General features: G+C 37.2%; 1 protein-coding gene across 2 annotated transcripts; it reads left to right on the top strand.

The window, feature by feature from the left end:
* Positions 1-10,006: 10,006 nt before the first annotated feature.
* On the top strand, positions 10,007-17,756 carry PIG-S (phosphatidylinositol glycan anchor biosynthesis class S). Of its 2 annotated transcripts, XM_067774645.1 has the most exons (9): positions 10,007-10,183; positions 11,825-11,863; positions 14,374-14,464; positions 14,527-14,666; positions 14,732-14,929; positions 16,354-16,548; positions 16,607-17,082; positions 17,144-17,285; positions 17,345-17,756. In XM_067774645.1, exons 1-9 carry the CDS (start codon positions 10,132-10,134, stop codon positions 17,662-17,664), a joined length of 1,653 nt encoding a protein of 550 aa, XP_067630746.1. In that variant the 5' UTR covers positions 10,007-10,131; the 3' UTR covers positions 17,665-17,756. The 2 variants fall into 2 exon arrangements, with proteins under 2 accessions (XP_067630746.1, XP_067630754.1); XM_067774653.1 differs by lacking the exon at positions 11,825-11,863.
* Positions 17,757-19,194: the final 1,438 nt, after the last annotated feature.

Genomic DNA, 19,194 nt, shown 5'->3' with positions numbered 1-19,194 from the left:
GCCTAGAAAATAACTCTATCACGAACTTCTATGTATATCTATAGAACTAACTTCGAACTTCTATAGAATTTGGTTAGCAGTAGAGCTGAGAGGAATATCATCCTATCTCGGTTGCCAGTTCAAAACCACCTTATCTTAGAATATTTTTCAAAAACGCCATATCTCAGAATTCGGTTGAAGAAAGTGCTATATCAGAAATTTTTTTACAAACACCTTCCCTTACGTCAATTTATGTTCAGATAGGCCAATTTGGAAGCATATTCTGAGGTAGAAGGTTATTCAAACAATTACTGAAATAGAGCGGTTTTTAAAACTTTCTGAGATAGTGCGTTTTTGAATTGGCAGCATATAAGAGATACACAGCGCCAGCAGAGCTTCTAATGTATGTGTGTAGCAGGATAATGTTGGATGAAAGTTTGAGTATAGAATTTGCACAAAAAATGTTTACTTGTTGAAATACAAGCGAAAACTTATTCACCGGTTGCTTTGCTGAATTTCAGTCGCTCCACTCACAAGACTTGAAGGTGACGGCCGAATAGATTTCCGATGCTCTTCCAAGCTATTTGAGGCACCTCTAAAATAATCCAAATCGTAGAGTATTGACAGAAGTGTTCTGTAAGAAACTTTCAAAATTCCATAATTCCACCGACTGAGGTTTAAAGGTCTTATGGATAGCCCTAGAGGAGAGGCTAACAATTTTGGAGTCCCAATTACAGGTTTACTTAGAACTAAATTATTAATTTAAGTATGACTTAATGTAATAAATAGAAAGACTCAAAGCATGCCTTGAAGAGAGACCTAAACATGGCAAAGTCAAGATCTAGACTCCTACATAGGTGATTGAATTCTACAAGCCCTCTTAGAAGAGGAGCAAAGCTGAAGTAATTAGAATGCAACAGTTCAGTACGGAATGTATTGTGAAAGCGGAGGGCTCTGTTAGGGACATTGAAAGTTACCTTACCCAGAAGTTCAGAACAGTCAATAACACCAGATATTATATCAAAAATAAACATTAAGCCTTGAACAGAACGCCTGACTTCAAGTGGTAAGACATTGATAAGCATGCATCTCGCATTGTAGGGTGGCATGGGATTATCAAAGTGTAGATGTTGAAGAGCAAACCGTATGAATTTGCCCTGAACTCTTTCAGTTCTTAAAGAGTGTGAAGAGTATATCAGATTCCAAATGACTGAGGCATATTCTAACTTTGAACGTACTAAGGAATTATACAAAATTTTTCTGGTATACGGGTCTTTGAAATCTTTCGCATATCGTCGTAAGAAAGCTAAGTTGGTATAAGCTATTGGTATAAGAAAGTTAACATGATTAGCAAAGGTAAAAGACGAATCAAAAATTACGCCAAGATCACGAAACTTATCAACTGAGGCAAGAGATACGTTTGAGATTGAATACGCGGACGAAAAGATATCCATTGACTTAGTAAACGTTATGTGACAGTATTTACTAATGCTGAGTCGCAGATTATTTTGTGAAGCTCAATCGTTCATAGCACTCAGATCTTCCTGCAGACGCAAAGCATCAGAAATACTGGTGATCTTACGGAAGAGTTTTAAATCGTCTGCATAAAGTAAATAATTAGAATATTTTAGGCTAGAGTCAACATCATTAATAACAAGTAAGGAAGGTTAAGTTCGGGTGCAACAGAACATTACATTATTATCAGTTGAGAGCTATGGTGACAACATAAGGGAAAATAACCATGTAGGAAAATGAACCGAGGGTAATCCTGGAATGTGTTTGTATGACATGTGTATCAAATGAAATGTATTAAAGAGTATTTTATGAGGGAGTGGGCCATAGTTCTATAGGTGAACGCCATTTAGGGATATCGCCATAAAGGTGGATCAGGGTTGACTCTAGAGTTTGTTTGTACGATATGGGTATCAAATGAAAGGTGTTAATGAGTATTTTAAAAGGGAGTGAGGTAAAGGTGGACCAGGGGTGACCCTAGAATTTGTTTGTACGATATGGGTATCAAATGAAAGGGGTTAATGAACATTTTAAAAGGGAGTGGGCCTTAGTTCTATAGGTGGACGCCTTTTCGAGATACCGCCATAAAGGTGGATCAGGGGTGACTCTAGAATGCGTTTGTACAATATGGGTATCAAACGAAAGTTGTTAATCAGTATTTTAAAAGGGAGTGGTGGTAGTTGTATATGTGAAGGCGTTTTCCAGATATCGCCATAAAGGTGGACCAGGGTGACCCAGAACATCATCTGTTGGATACCGCTAATTTATTTATATATGTAATACCACGAACAGTATTCCAATTACTCCGGAGGAGATGGATTGGGAGGGGAGTATTTGGGCCAGAATTAGAGGGCTATTGAAGTCCATTCTACCATAACGAGCAGTTAACTAAATCTTGTTGTTTGCATCCTCGAGTTCTTAAATCGGCGGGGTTGTCATCGCTAGATACGTGGCGCTAAATTGTGTTGCTGACGTTCTGCAACATTTGGGTAAATTCTGTATGCCACATAAGTTTTCCGTGTACATACGTCGGGGTTTTTCTAGCCAGGCCAACACAATGGAGGAATCTGACCAGAGTGTCAGTTCGGGTGGCGGTACTGCAATTCAAATTGAGTTTGAGTTATTTATTTCGACAATACCACGGCTCTGCAGAGTTCTAGTCGTGGCATGTTACCTGCCTGCAGGGATGCCACTTTGTTTTTTGCCATAAAGAAGTGGGTTGAGGGAGTTCTCATCGTGCTGCATTCTTAAATAAACACATGCAGCAAATGCATGGCATCAGAGAAACCGTGGATTTTGATGCATTTATTAGAGGAAAATTGCGACCATCGAGAGATATTTATACTGCTGATATCTGGAAGACTTGCGCAGAAGGTGTTCCACTTGTAAAGGGATTCCAGTTTGACATCTTCATCCTAGCCGGTTCCTTCTTACCAGAGCTACTGGAGAAGGATTTTTGCTAAGATCATTATTGGTGATAGCCATTCAAACCGGGTCAAAAATTTCGCTACGGCTGAGAGTTTTTGCCGTTTTGTTTTTGACTTTAAGTCGGGAATAGGGTCGTGTGAGTACGAAAAATAGTCAATTACTGCGTTCCATCATATTCCTAAGGTTGTAATAGTGTCATGAAATTTGAGAAATTCTGTATCTAGGACATCAGAGTCTGGTTTTGATTCCAGTATTTTTGTTTGATTTGCGTTTATTTTTCTTAAAGGAAATCCTGCTAATTTTAGAGCTTTGATAGTTTGAGTCATAGAGAGGACATAATCTACATAAGTTTCTCTTAGTATGATGTTAGTGGGGAGTGTTTTTTTCCTTTGAAGGAGTGAGAGAGTTGGTGAAGTGTGCGGATTGCGAGGTATTGCGCGTACTTAACAGCGAAAGTTACGGTTATTTATTTTTTTATTCTATCGGATTTTGAGGGGCTTTCCTAAAGATAGTTCTTTGGAAGTCTTGATCTTCGTCCTTGACTACGATTTTGCGATACATTTTTTTGAAGGCGCCATCGAAAATGAACTTGTAGAGGCGCCAGTTGATAATTATAGATGTCAATTCGTTTCGGAGAATCGGGCCTCTATATAATACGTTATTCATGGAGTTTGCTATAGCGGCGGCGTGGTTGTGATGCTTTAGAAGGCCTCACAACATTGGTTCTCGATCTGTATAAGTTTGCTGGGGTTTTTTCCTATTTCCAGAAGCGTTTGAGTAGGATGCTGAGATGAGATGGTGAAGGCCGATACTAGTTCCCGGGCTGTTCCGCTGGGTACCCATCCGAATGTGAGCGATAAGGGTTTCTTGGGGGTTGTACCGTGATAACCATGTCGATTTTTGAAGGGTTGAGCTGACCTTAGAGATTTTATTACTTGGGAAAAAATGAGTGAGTAGATGGTGCAAAATAGCATTGGTACAAATCATTTTGCTTAAATCAGAGGAGCAAAGTGTGACTTCGCAAGTTGTTGGATTTTGGATTGGGGACGCCAAAAACGTTTTTGAGAGCTTTAGTCAATGAGTGCAGGAATTTTATGATATTGCCTCGAGTAATGTATAGGGAGTATTGCCGCGAGGAATAGGGTTGTTTCGCAGTTGCCAAGAAGTGTGTTGGTATCCTGAGATTTCTGCATCGCTACTTGCCTTGACGTAGATGGTTGTTCTTCATCTCTATGGTGCTGATGAGTTGAGGTTTGGGCCAGGGTTACCTGAGGTCTAGAGGCCGTCGCAGACAGTGCGTTTGATTGGGATTGAAAATGTAAGAGGGGGTGATGTCTTCTTTGGCAGTAAAATTGTGCTGACAATCACGCTGGAGATGTTGGTACGAAAAACAATTTTTTTATGCATATTTTTTTTTTATTTTACACAAAATTTCATTGCGTGGTTCGAGTTACACAGCTTACATGAGACTTGATAGGTTTCTCCATGGAAGTTGTTTGTTTTGTTTCTGTTTAAAAATGTAGAGTTTTGAGTAGAACTTAGAGTTTTAGTGGACAGTTTCGACGAGCATGTATACACAAAGGTCCCAACTAGAGGTTGGTGCTACCAGGATATATTATTTATTGTGGTGTAGTGTGGCTTAAAATTCATTAATTTATGCTTATGTATATTTTTATAGCTAAAAAGCAGGCACAGTCAACCCGTAACCGAAACTTATCTTATGTTGAGCTAAGCAAATTTGATTACGCTAAGCCAATAGGTTCATATTGTGAAGAATATTAGCAACACTAAGGGATAATATCATCTCTAAGCCGATGCTAAGCAGTGACTTGTATGCACATCAATAAATCAATCATTATGTCTACCCATATGTCCATACGAGCAACGGAGAAGAGACGCACAAACACATGCATATATCTTATCTGAGATGCTCACAAAAGAAGGCAATAATTTGTGCAATAAACGTAGTTGTGGGTAGTGATTTTGTAGCTGATAACTAACTAGTAAATTCTAGAATAGAAAAACTTAGAAGTATGCAACGAGGAAACCAGACAGTATAAAAGGCAGCAACAATAGAGGCACGACAATAAGTTTTATTTAAGTAATCAGTTGCGAAGTATAAGTGTTATTGTGAAGTACTTTAATAAAGGCAATTTTGCATTATAGAATAGTGGAGTTATTTATTCAACAGTTTAGTGATTCGAACGTTAGCAGAAGGTTGCCAAAAGAGGAATTTCAGTAAATTCGTTACAATATGTATGCCGTAAAAATATATCTAAATGCTGGCCAGTCTTCATAACTACCGTGGAATATTTCGGTGTCGCGGTTGAGGTGGGGGGTCTCAACAGTTGCGTGGCGCCGATAAATTCCGACGACTTGAGCCGGGTCCACCAGTTATTTTCCAATCCCGTTTTTTGGTTTTAGGTAAGTGCAAACAAATTATGATTAGTATTTGTGAAGAAAATTAAACTTACTCCTGCAATAAATTATACTCACCTCACTCGCTCACTTAGAAAAGCTACTTACCTGCGAAGGAAATTATACTCACCTGTGAAAATTTCACAATTCTTAATTTACTAAAAAACAAACAAAAATTATGACCTTAAAAATCCCTGTGGAAAGAGTTGCAAAAGCAGATATAAAGTGCTGTACAAAATCAAATCCACACAACATACTTTTTTTACCACGAGCAGTAGATCTGCATAGGTGGTACACCTAAACAAACAAAAATAACAACACCACGACGATCATGCATGTAAAGTTAATTAAAATAGTAATATAGGCTATTGAGTCATAAAATGTAATTTATTGCAACAACCTTTAAATGTTATTTTTATAGGGTGCTCTATTCCAAGGAAGATGTTGAGGTTCTGCTGAGATAATTGATTTAGTATTTGGCAGTAAATTGTCCCTATTCTTTTTTCCATCACTGTAAGTATTTTAACAAGTGAGTTTGTATATTAATTTGAGAACGATTATGTGATATGTTTACAATAACTGTATTTTTAAGGAACAAATAGAGAAAAATACAACGGGTCTACTTAATTAGTTCATTAGTTCTATCTGTTTTGAAACTGCTAATTAGTTCTATTGTATCCTCCTACCACAAAACCATAGTTGGGGGCAGTGCACTAAATTTTGAGCAACAACACTACTCGAAGCTAAGTGGGTTGACATAATCAAGATCTTGTATTAAGTGTTAATGGGACGTTAATTTGCTACCGATTTAAACGTCTGTTCATCTTTAACATATTCGTAAATTTTAATGACCTGAAGACGGCATTTATAGGAATATAGATATTGAGAAGAATGGCACAAAGCGCCCACGTTTTTTCGCAATAATACTAGTATTTTTCATTCTTTACAGTTTTAAGCTTATTTTGAAAATTATCTTTAACTTTTCATTTCGATATTATTTAAAAGCGTGTAGTTTAGCTTTTTAAACTATATTTATTTGTTTGTAACTCTTATTTGCGCGCCTAGCCTAGAGAGTTACAAACATACATACGAGTACAAGTGAAGCTAATATAAGCGTGTTAAAAAAAGGGGTGCGTGTATTTACGTACGTTCTTTGTCATCATTAAAAATATATTTTAATTGCATGAAAATAATAATTACATTTAAATAATAAGAATGTATTCGTATGAAGCAATTCACACCTAGCGGCAGCATCACAGCGCGGCGCGGCCATGTTGATCAATTTGGCAAATAATATAAATGTAGTTTAAAACAAGTAAGGAAGGTTAAGTTCGGGTGTAACCGAACATTACATACTCAGTTTAGAGCTATGGTGACAACATAAGGGAAAATAACCATGTATGAAAATGAACCGAGGGTAATCCTGGAATGTGTTTGTATGACATGGGTATCAAATGAAAGGTATTAAAGAGTATTTTATGAGGGAGTGGGCCATAGTTCTATAGGTAGACGCCATTTAGGGATATCGCCATAAAGGTGGACCAGGGTTGACTCTAGAATTTGTTTGTACGATATGGGTATCAAATGAAAGGGGTTAATGAACATTTTAAAAGGGAGTGGGCCTTAGTTTTATAGGTGGACGCATTTTCGAAATACCGCCAAAAAGGTGGACCAGGGGTGACTCTAGAATGCGTTTGTACAATATGGGTATCAAACGAAAGGTGTTAATGAGTATTTCAAAAGGGCGTGGGGTTTAGTTCTATAGGTGGACGCCTTTTCGAGATATCGCCATTAAGGTAGACCAGGGGTGACTCTAGAATGTGTTTGTACGATATGGGTATCAAATTAAAGGTATTAATGAGGGTTTTAAAAGGGAGTGGTGGTAGTTGTATAGATGGTCGCCTTTTCGAGATATCGGCATAAAGGAGGACCAGGGGTGACTCTAGAATACGTTTGTACAATATGGGTATCAAACGAAAGGTGTTAATAAGTATTTTAAAAGGGCGTGGGTCTTAGTTCTATAGGTGGACCAGGGGTGACTCTAGAATGTGTTTGTACGATATGGGTATCAAATTAAAGGTATTAATGAGGATTTTAAAAGGGAGTGGTGGTAGTTGTATAGGTGGTCGCCTTTTCGGGATATCGGCATAAAGGTGGACCAGGGGTGATTATATAATGCGTTTATACAATATGGCTATCAAACGGAAGGTGTTAATGAGTATTTTAAAGGAAGTGGGCCTTAGTTCTATAGGTGGACGCCTTTTCGAGATATCGCCATAAAGGTGGACCAGGGGTGACTCTAGAATGTGTTTGTACAATATGGGTATCAAACGAAAGGTGTTAATGAGTATTTTAAAAGAGCGTGCGGCTTAGTTCTATAGGTGGACGCCTTTTCGATATATCGCCATAAAGGTGGACCAGGGGTGACTCTAGAATGAGTTTGTATGATATGGGTATCAAATTAAAGGTATTAATGAGGCTTTTAAAAGGGAGTGGTGGTAGTTGTATATGTGAAGGCGTTTTCTAGATATCGACCAAAATGTGGACCAGGGTGACCCAGAACATCATCTGTTGGATACCGCTAATTTATTTATATATATAATACCACGAACAGTATTCCTGCCAAGATTTCAAGGGTTTTTTATTTCGCCCTGCAGAACTTTTTCATTTCATTCTACTTAATATGGTAGGTGTCACACCCATTTTACAAAGTTTTTTTCTAAAGTTGCGTCAATAAACCAATCCAAATACCATGTTTCATCCCTTTTTTCGTATTTGGTATAGAATTATGGCATTTTTTCGTTTTTGGTAATTTTCGATATCGAAAAAGTGGGCGGGGTCATAGTCGGATTTCGGCCATTTTTTATACCAATACAAAGTGAGTTCAGTTAAGTACGTGAACTGAGTTTAGTAAAGATATATCGATTTTTGCTCAAGTTATCGTGTTAACGGCCGAGCGGAAGGACAAACGGTCGACTGTGTATAAAAACTGGGCGTGGCTTCAGCCGATTTCGCCCTTTTTCACGGAAATAAGTTATTGTCCCAGAATCTAAGCCCCTACCATATTTCGCAAGGATTGGTAAATTGTTGTTCGACATATGGCATTAAAAGTATCCTAGACAAATTAAATGAAAAAGGGCGGAGCCACGACCATTTTGAAATTTTCTTTTATTTTTGCATTTTGTTGCACCATATCATTAATGGAGTTGAATGTTGACATAATTTACTTATATACTGTAAAGATATTAAATTTTTTGTTAAAATTTGACTTAAAAAAAAAAAAATTTCTTTAAAGTGGCCGTGGTCGTTCTCCGATTTTTCTAATTTTTATTAAGCAAACATATAGTAACAGGAGTAACGTTCCTGCCAAATTTCATCATGATATCTTCAACGACTGCCAAATTACAGCTTGCAAAATTTTAAATTACATTCTTTTAAAAGTGGGCGGTGCTACGCCCATTGTCCAAAATTTTACTAATTTTCTATTCAGCGTCATCAGTTCAACTCACCTACCAAGTTTCATCGCTTTATCCGTCTTTAGTAATGTATTATCGCACTTTTTCAGTTTTTCGAAATTTTCGATATCGAAAAAGTGGGCGTGGTTATAGTCCGATATTGTTGATTTTAAATAGCGATCTGAGATGAGTGCTCAGGAACCTACGTACCAAATTTCATCAAGATACCTTGAAATTTACTCAAGTTATCGTGTTAACGGGAAGACGGACGGACATATATGGAAGTCTATATCTATCTCGATTCCTTTATACCTGTACAACCTACTGTGATCATATCAAAGTTAATATACTCTGTGAGCTCTGCTCAACTGAGTATAAAAACTAAAAAACACGCAATAACGTGCTGGTTTAGTGCTTACAATCCACTTAGATTTTTGATTTTGATAGCATCGTAGAACAGAGATTTGTGTCTCCGCTATTCAGCACAACTCGTTTTGCCGCTAATTGCCGCTAGATGGGTCCAATTCGCCTTTGCGCGCCTAGGCAAGAGAGTTACAAACAAGCTTATACAAGTGAAGCTAATATAAGCGTGTAAGGAAAATGGGAATCTGTTCTCAAATAATTGCATTGTCATCGGTCCTTGATACGTATGCAAAGTTTCAAATTAATCAGACCAGCTGATTACGTCAGGGATACGACTACAGCGATACGACAAACGGCACCATTACTCCAGCTTAAAGCCAAATTAAACTTCCTAACGCCATAGTCGTAACCATACCCATATCCATAACCATCTCAATGTGATCGATTAATGGTGCCTTAACCTAAAAATCGTGAAAATTTCATAAAAATGATGAAAACGCAAAAAATTACAAAGATATTCCACAAAAAATAAGTATCTTAGTCATAACGTATTCAAAACAATGAAGAAAATCTAAAAAAAGTTATTAAATTCACCAACTCAAATATTTTTAGGTTATGGATATGGCGAGAAACCAAAAACCAATTGATTGGCTATGGCGTTAGCGTTATGGTATGGCACCATTAATCGATTACATTCCTTTCCATAAGGTAGGTTCGATCAGCTTATTTATCTGGTTATGGTTTTATGGTTATAAGTCACCATTAATTCAGTCTTTAGCTATTTGTTAGCCCGATCTATATGAAAAATGTTACTGTGCCGCGGCCTTAAATGCATGCAACCCTGGTAAAATTTGACATCGGCATTTGCCGTCAGAGTTGGAAAAAAAATATTTTTTCACTGTGCAAGAAACCAAAAATCTTTTTTATTTTTTGTATTACATTGTTAAAACACTGATAAACTGTTTAATAGAGAATCATGGAAAAGTTAACAGAAAAAGGAACAAGTGATGACCTAGCTGACAACGAAGGTAAGCGCGAGTCATTAAGCACAAACATCCAAACCAGGTGGAGAAGTTGGCCGCCAACAGTCCTTAATTTTTAGTTGTGTGTCTTGATAGGCGTTCATTGTTTACTATTATGCAATAAATGATGATGATGATGATGATGATGATGATGATACCTTAATTTGCGATACGATTAGGACAGCTCTAACTAAGCTCCTAATAGGTCTTCCCAATAATTCGTGCCAAAGAGAAACACAGTCGGTTTTGACCACCACAACTTTCCCCAGCGGATTTGGTTGCTAAAGGGCGAGGTACTCCTGTTGTAAGAGGCGAATAAAATTCCCAAATGATTCAAGGCGTTGTATAGCGGAACTCCTTTATGGGGTGGGTAGGTTGTTATTGTAGCAGTACAATGAAATGACAGCACTTGGTCGGGAAAAATTTCGAGTCGCTCCGCCAACGCCATTTTTAGCTTCTGTTGTTGTTGTAGCGATAAGGTTGCTCCCCGAAGGCTTTGTGGAGTGTTATCGATGTGATGGTCCTTTGCCGGATACAAATCCGGTACGCTCCGGTACCATAGCACCATTAAGGTGCTAGCCCGAGCATCTCGGGAACGATTTATGTGGCCACATTAAACCTTCAGGACATTCCCTCCCTCCGTACCCCCAAGTTCCATGAGGAGCTTGGGGTCGCCAGAGCCTCGTCTGTTAGTGAAACAGGATTCGCCGCGGATAGGTGAGGTTGACTATTGGGTTTGGAGAAGCTATATATTGCGCAGGCAACCTGAAAGGTTGCGCTACACAGTCCCTCAAATATGGTATTTTAGTCGCCTCTTACGACAGGCATACCTACCGCTGGTATATTCTGATCCCCTAACCCGCTGGGGGTATTTTTAGCTTCTCCTACCCAATTGTCAGCAGTCCCGCTGCAAGGAGCTGCTGGGAGGATGACAATTTGTGAGAGGGACGCCACAAATTAAATGGGGTTACACTGAAATGACAGTCCTTGATCGGGAAAAATCCCGAGTCGCTCCGGTACATAGAACCGACTGCCTTGGAAAGCGACCTCACCTACTCGTGGCGAATCCTCTTTCTTTAGCAGCCGAAGCTCTGGCGACCCCAAGTTCCTCATGGAAATAAGGAGTGGGGCCGTGATGGCCTAGAAGGTTCAATGTGGTCATATTAAAACGTCCCCGAGATGGTCGCGCTAATACCTTAATGGTGCTTGTTACCAGAACCTTCAGGATCTATATCTCGCAAAGGAAGATCAACTTCGAAAACAATCCCTAATACTTTCGGGGAGTATTTCTACCGCTACAACAACAAGGACAACTACCACTCTAACTACCAATACTGATATTGGCATTGGAAGGAAAACCTGTTAACTGGTCAATAATTCTTCACTTCACAGAGGTGTATGATGTTATTGCCTTTACAATATAGTCGCTCCACCTACTTAGTACTTTAGATAGATTTCATTTGCAGAACGTTGAAACTAGTTCGGACTTCGCGCTAATTCGTTACTACATATTTTATTTTAAAGAGTTATAATAAGTAATCGAAACACTAAATGTGAAAATTTATTTTTAAGAAACCTACTTCATAAGGTATGAGAATTGTAATTTTTTCATTTAATACAATGAAATTCATTACGTTCCATTTCCAGATGCTCCCGATATCAATTTTCGCAAGTCTGCAACTGCAGGTACGATAAATGGTGAACCTCCATCTAAAGTCACAAAGCTCTCCGGTGGCACAGAATTTCCTGTAATAATAGATTTAACACTCAATCATTCATATACAACACCCACATTTACAAAATTGCTAACAACACAATGGAATGTGCAAGTGAAAGATGACTTCCACGATCCATCTTCGAATGTACAAGTGTATAGAGACCCCTTCCAAGTATGCCTTCTGCCAGATTTACTGCAAAATAAAACGACATGCAAACAGCTTGTGGATGATATGGTATACAAAGTGCATTGGTCACGAAAGCAAATGGATTTATATGAATTTTATCAAAGCACTGATTTGTCCAACATGTCTACATGTAAATCCCTTTCCGCCTTCCTACAAATGCTGCGGCGTACTGTACGTCCATGGTTGGAGGCTTTGACCGGCCTCAAACTAGATTATGTATCTGCATCGTGCTCTATGTACACATGTGGTGATTACCTCTTGGTGCACGACGATTTGCTGAAGGATCGACAAATTGCTTTCATCTATTATTTATCACCATGGGAGAATGCAGAACAATGGACTGAGGAGCAAGGAGGTTATCTCGAACTTTTCGGAAGCGATGAAAATTGTTTTCCGATTTTCCCTGTGAAACGTAAAATATCACCGAAGAATAATCAATTTGCATTTTTTAAAGTTGGTTCACGATCATTTCATCAAGTGGGTGAGGTGACATCATTCGATTATCCTCGTCTCACCATAAACGGTTGGTTTCATGGCGCATCTAATGATGATGTAATTGCCGATATAATGCGGCCATTTGGGAAGCTTGAATTTAATTCACCTTCAAATCAGCCTGCAGTTCATTTGGACGAAATCATTAACGTAGTGTACCTAAAAGCACCAACAAAAAATAGTATTCAAAAACGTATTGAAGATAATTCAGAAATTTGTTTATATGAATTTTTAAGACGTGAGACGTTCGAAGAGGTGTTAGAGCAACTCATATCCGATATGTCACTAAAATGGCGTTTAGAAGGACCAGCGAATGCTCATAATTACGAAGTGCTGGAAATTGATAGCGCCAGTAAAACTATTTCAACCCTAATTGCACTTTTTTCAAGTGAGGAAATGTTTGCGTTATTACGTGATTTTACGGATCTTGACTTGGCTGGCCCAAATGCTAGTGATCCCAAGTATTATATGCAAATACAACGTTGGTCGCATGGAAATTATATCGTGTTGGGTGATTGTGCCATTTGTGAAGAGAATACCCTAGATTTAATATATTACTTAAATGCAAGTGAAGGGGCTGGCGTTGTTACATATCTTTCGCCGGAATCGGATGAACCACGTCAAGCGAATGATTGCGATGAAGAAGACGATTCCGTTCTTTTAACAATTACACCCGTAGATAATGCTCTAAATATTGTTTACCGCTGTGAAGGCACAACGAAATTTACAAAATATGTTTCTCGAAATACGCCGCTGGATAGAGGACCGGTTTATGTGATTTCCTGCAGTTATAAAGAATAAATTTTGTTAAATTTTCCAATGCACCAAAAATAATAAATAATGACTTGCCGAAATGAAAATCATTTCTTATTTGTATTTATTATTATTGTTGTTATATCATATTATTACAAAAATATTGCTAACTGAGTAAAATATTTTGCCGTAACTACAAAAACAATTTCATAAAATAAAAAATACTACTATAAAAGTAATAACTACATTTTTTCCAGATGTATTTTAAGGTCAGCTGCATTGTGGAATAGCCAATTGAATTTTAAAAAAGTCAGCGGAATTTAACAAAACTTTCATGGTATTTTACAAAAGTCAACTGGATTTCAGAAAAGATTACTTGAATTTTTGAAAGTATCAATTCTAGAATCCAATGGTCTCTTTATAAAATCCAATTCGTGCTTTGTTAAATCCAATTTGAAAAATTCTGTGATGGATCGTTATTATAAGGGGTGAGAAGGAAGATCTCCGACAAAAATAAACGCCAAAATTACGAAGCTATAAAAGGCATAGGATAATGGAACTGGTAATGCATGTATTCCCATACATTTTGATGCGCTGAATCTCAATCCGCTATCAGAATCAGCCTGTCAGAGCCCGGTTGGACTTTAGCCTCAAATATGATCAATCGCTAGTTTCCTCTTTTGAAGGTTATGGCCGAAACGCGACTGGATAGGCCAATTCCGATTTGGACTCAGCGCATCAAAATCCATGGGAACACATATGTGTGTCGCATTACCTGATCCGCAAATTTTTTTGTAAATGTATTTTGACCACATATAAATCCTATTACATGAACTTCAAAAGAAAAAAAGTCTGTATGAGAAAAGAAGATAGATCACGCCCACATTTTTAACATAATCAATAAAAAAATTTATTGCAGTGCTTTTCGTTTCGAACTTCGAAAGCCGAGTATGACTTTGAAAAACGAGAAAAATACTAAAATTGGTTTAGTTCAATACCCTGACGAGTGTTGTACATCGTTTGTCTTTTTTTTATTTTTTGTTTTAGACAAATACCGTCTTTTTGCTTCGATGTCTTTTATGATCCTTGTCATTATAATTGGAGTGCCGATGTGGTGGAAGACAACGGAAGTCTACAGGTAATTTTAAGATTAAATGAAAATGTATAATAATCAATTCAATGCGATTTATTTCTTTAAAGAGTAAATTTACCATCAGCGGATATAATGAGTTTGAGTGATGAGCCAATAGAAATTACCACGAAAATTGCGATATTTACCTTCGAAAAGGAGCGTGGGGAACTGCTCGTCAAAGAGCTGTCAGAAGCTTATACTGACAACGGTGTGTATTCTTGCACTTTCATTTTGTACCACTTTGATTGTTTTTTCTACTTTCATAACTTTTAGGTTTATGGTATCCACAATTCGTTCAGATTGCACCTTTCGAAAAGGCTGTTAATTCGAAAACTCCTGCTAATATCGAAACACAATTGTTGAAACAAGAGCAAATAAGAGCGGGTGATTTCATTTTTATCGAATGGCCGAAGTTAGAAGAAGAAGTCTTGATGACGTCAGAGCGTTCAGCATTAATGCGAAATGATACTTGTAGGTTCCAAATATGTTTTCAGTTTGAATCAAATGTATTGCGAAAAAATTTTCGTAAGATACTTCCAGGCTTTTTGTAGATATATTTTTTGGAAAACGTAATTATACTTTGAAGTTTAACAAAGTTGATGCATATTGGAAAGATTTTCCGTCAACCCTTGCAAATTTGTTTTCGGTAATTTTTTACTTTAGCTCAAAACTGCTAGAACCTGTCCAGGAACGAATCTGAAAGCGGAAATCAAAAATTTTATTACTGTCAAAAGATTTTTCCAAAAAACCGAAAAGGAACCGGAGCGCTCCGAAAACGGGGGTGGGATCCATAGTATTTTTGCGCAGTACGCAGAAATACCAGGGGCGGAAGCTGTTATTTCTTTTATAATATAATTCCTTGCAAAACTATTAATTTTGGACTTTTAATATATTTAGATAAAAATTATTTTCGGATTTTTATTACCTGAGTACGATAGAAATAGTTAAACTCGGACTTTTAAAAATAAAAGCCTGGAAATAAATAATTAAAAATTTTTTTTTTATTTCTGATGAGCCGTTTCTTTGTTATCAAGCCGGACTTTTATTTCGGCCTTAAAAAATAAAAGTCCGCATTTAACTTTTATTTCCGGACTTTTATTTTTAAAAGTCCGAGTTTAACTAGTTCTATTGGACTCAAAAAATAAAAATACATATTTTACTTTTATATGTGGACTTTAATGGAAAAAGTTCGAAAAATAAAAAGGATGCATGATTCGACATGATATTGCTATGGGGATACCTGAGAACTCAAACATTTTCACCTAGGACAATTTTTTACCCGAACTTTTCCCACTCCAAAAAAAAAATAATTATTTTCCGTCCCTAAGAAATACAATTTTCAATTTCCGCTTTCGAAATTTTTAGACGAGCTTTAGCAGTTGTGAGCTAAAGTAATGAATTACCGATATAATCATTTACAAAAAAAATTCAACACGCAACTTTTGTAATTAAAAATCAGGGAGCTTACCTCGTAACCCGTATTAATGGTAACAACACTCCCTGAAGGCTTTTGGTTGTGTTGCTGACGACAAAGTCCTTTGCCGCATATAAATTAAATTTTTTTTATTTAATTGTCAAGTTTTTTTCCATACTACGGGTTTGATAGTGAGCACAAATGATTGAATTAATCAGAACATTACATAAATACAAAGGCGTATCTTTGTTAACATTTTTTGTTCGAACACGAGCTTAACTTAAAAAAAGTATTTTAACCAAAAATTGTCCGATTGCTCTGATTTCGTGAAAAAAATTACGTAACAGATTCCATTTTAAAAAGATAATTCAGCAGCCACCAAACGATTAGTCAACAAAAATCTTTGCATCGTTCTAGTTCCCAAACTTTTTTTTTTTTCAACATGATAAAAAAAATGAATCGTTTTCCAATTGTTTTACAGCTTCCAGTCGTATTAAGAATGTTTTAAATCAACTTATTCTACAAACGCATCGTATTCAACAAATAGTTTTTGAAAACTATCGACGTGCAGTAAAAACCGAGGCGCCGCAGCCCGAATATGATGTCGTAGTTTCAATACTCAATCCACGTCCAGATATAATGAATGCTAAATGGAATGTACGCATGGCTGTAGAAAGTGTGTACCTTTATACAATTTTCATACTGAACTGTTATTAACTTCTTTTGTCCCATAGCTTACATTGCACCATTTCTAAAAGAGGTTTCACAAATATCTAACTACACCCTCACAACCCAATGGAAATATCAATTACCTTTTGAGGCTGATTTGAAACAGGTGCGCGATAGTACAAAACTCGGACGTCATTATGCTTTGGGAGAGTCTGATTTGCCCCATATTATAACATCGATTGAGAAAAACTTAGGTGTTGGCATAACTGCCAAACCAGCCATAAATTTAGTTGTTTATATAACACCGTGCGACATTGCCCCCGTACACATATATAATCGTCAGAATAAGCAAGCGACACGCCATAATGTTGACTCTTTTATTTCGCCTAAATGGGGTGGTATAATTATTAGCAATCCCCCCACCGAAGCATGTTTGTCATATAATAATGCACAAGAGCCTGTGGAGTTTTATGTTAATACAAATGATGTAATGCAAATTATGTTGTACCAATTGCAGAAACTATTGGATATAAATATAGAGGTAAGCAATTGTAATATTACAAGAGACACATGAGACAATCTTCCAAATTTGTAATTTTAAGTTTAATATGGAAGGCGTCAAAACAGTTGCGCTGGAGCAAATAACACCACGTCGTTGGGAATATGAAGCATACATTCGACGTAGCGCTGTAATGCACATTACCACAGCGAGTAACACCTTGCAGAGTCTTATTAAGCTGCTGGGTGAGTATATTAATATCCTTTTAACATAATTCTGAAACAATATACTATTTTCCTTACAGACAATATAAGTTATATTGTTATCAATGATGATGTTGGCGAGTCCATTAATGATGCTTACAATAAACTGTTGCTGGCTAAGCAAGCGTTAGCCGAAGGACATTTATTGACTGCTTCCGATTATGCGCGTAGTGCTTTCATCGCTTCGGAGCATGCTTTCTTTGATGCGAGCTTATTGGCACAATTATATTTTCCAGATGAACAAAAATATGCCATATACATTCCTTTATTCCTGCCCATAATGGTGCCTGTGATCACTTCATTTACAATGATACGTAAATTATTAATGAAACTGCGCAATTCAAAGGAAAATACTACTTAAAGAATTGCATATAGCTTATAATTATTTATGTACGCTTTTTGCATTTAATTTTAAAATAAATTCTCTGTAGGATAATTGATTTGTAAAGTAAAGCGATTTTTCCTATGTCCCGTACGATAACACCCCAACATACGGGGTCACTTGGGCGTATCGAGAATTTTGGAATTTCACTGCTTTTCGGTTATGTAAATTAGATAGCTGACGAAAGCAGTTAAGTTCTACAAATTTAGAGGTTTTGCGATTTTACAATGAAAGTTGCGTTCTACTATGTTGTTGTAGAGATAAGGACAATCCCCGAATGCCTTGGGGAGTGTTATCGATGTTGATGGTCCTTTGCTGGATGCAGATCCGGTACGTTGCGGTAACAAGCACCATAAAGGTACCAGCCCGACCATCTCGGGAACGATTTGGCATGACCATATGCAACCTTCTAGGCCATATCGCCCTCCAACCCCCTAGATCCATCGGGAGTGCGGGGTTGCCAGAGCCTCGGCTGTTAATGAAACAGGATTCGGGCCGGGTAGGTGAGATTGACAATTGGGTTGGAGAAGCTATATATTGCGCTGGCAACCACTTGAGAGGGTTACGCTACACAACCTCTCAAATCAATTTGATATTTTATTCGCCTCTTACGACAGGCATACATACCGCGGGGATATTCTAAGCCCACTAACCCGCTGGGGGTTCTTCTATAACACTGGTCAACAACATTTTTGTACATGGGCCGTGCGTATATTTTTTTATTGCTTTTGCACCCAGAAATAAGAATATGAACATAAAAAAGTTTTTGATTTGGTTTTGTTCGAAAAAAATGAGAAAAACGAAAAACATGAAAATTCATCAAAATTTGACATAGATTTGATTTATTCTAGTATAGTAAAAATCAATTTAAGATTTATTCTTATAAATTTAATTTTAGAATACAGTTTATATTTTAAAAAATGATTTTTCCTGCTTTTCCTGCCATATTCGGTAACATTTTCTCTTATTAACGTCCAAATATAGTACCCCATCATGCTTTCCGTATACTGGCCTTGGTAGCGTTTCTCAAACTCCATTATATCTTGATGGAATCGCTCCCCGTGTTCTTCTGAATAAACTCCCATATTATCTTTGAATTTATCCAGATGTGAATGTAACATGTGCATCTTTAGCGACATTCTACATCCGATGGCGGAAAAATTCGTAATCATGCCAGTTATCAGCTCATCATAATTTTCATCCCTATGATTTCCAAGAAAGCCATGAACTACTGCCTTAAAACTGTTCCACGCTAGTTTCTTCTCATTGCTAAGTAGGTCCGGAAAATATCGCAGTTCATAATTTTTTTTATTTGAGGGCCAACAAAGACTCCAGCTTTAATTTTCGCCTCCGACAGCTTTGGAAAAAAAGTCTGCAAATATTTGAAAGGTTTAGACTCAATATTAAGAGCCTTCACAAATTGTTTAATAAGGCCCAATTTAATATGCAATGGCGGCATCAATATATTTTTAGGATCGACAATTGCTTCATGTTTAATATTAAATCTTC

This window comes from Eurosta solidaginis, chromosome 1, assembly GCF_040869045.1.
Source record: "Eurosta solidaginis isolate ZX-2024a chromosome 1, ASM4086904v1, whole genome shotgun sequence".
NCBI lineage: Eukaryota > Metazoa > Arthropoda > Insecta > Diptera > Tephritidae > Eurosta > Eurosta solidaginis.
The sequence above is the reverse complement of the archived record's forward strand: the minus strand, read 5'-3'. Positions and strand labels throughout refer to the sequence as shown.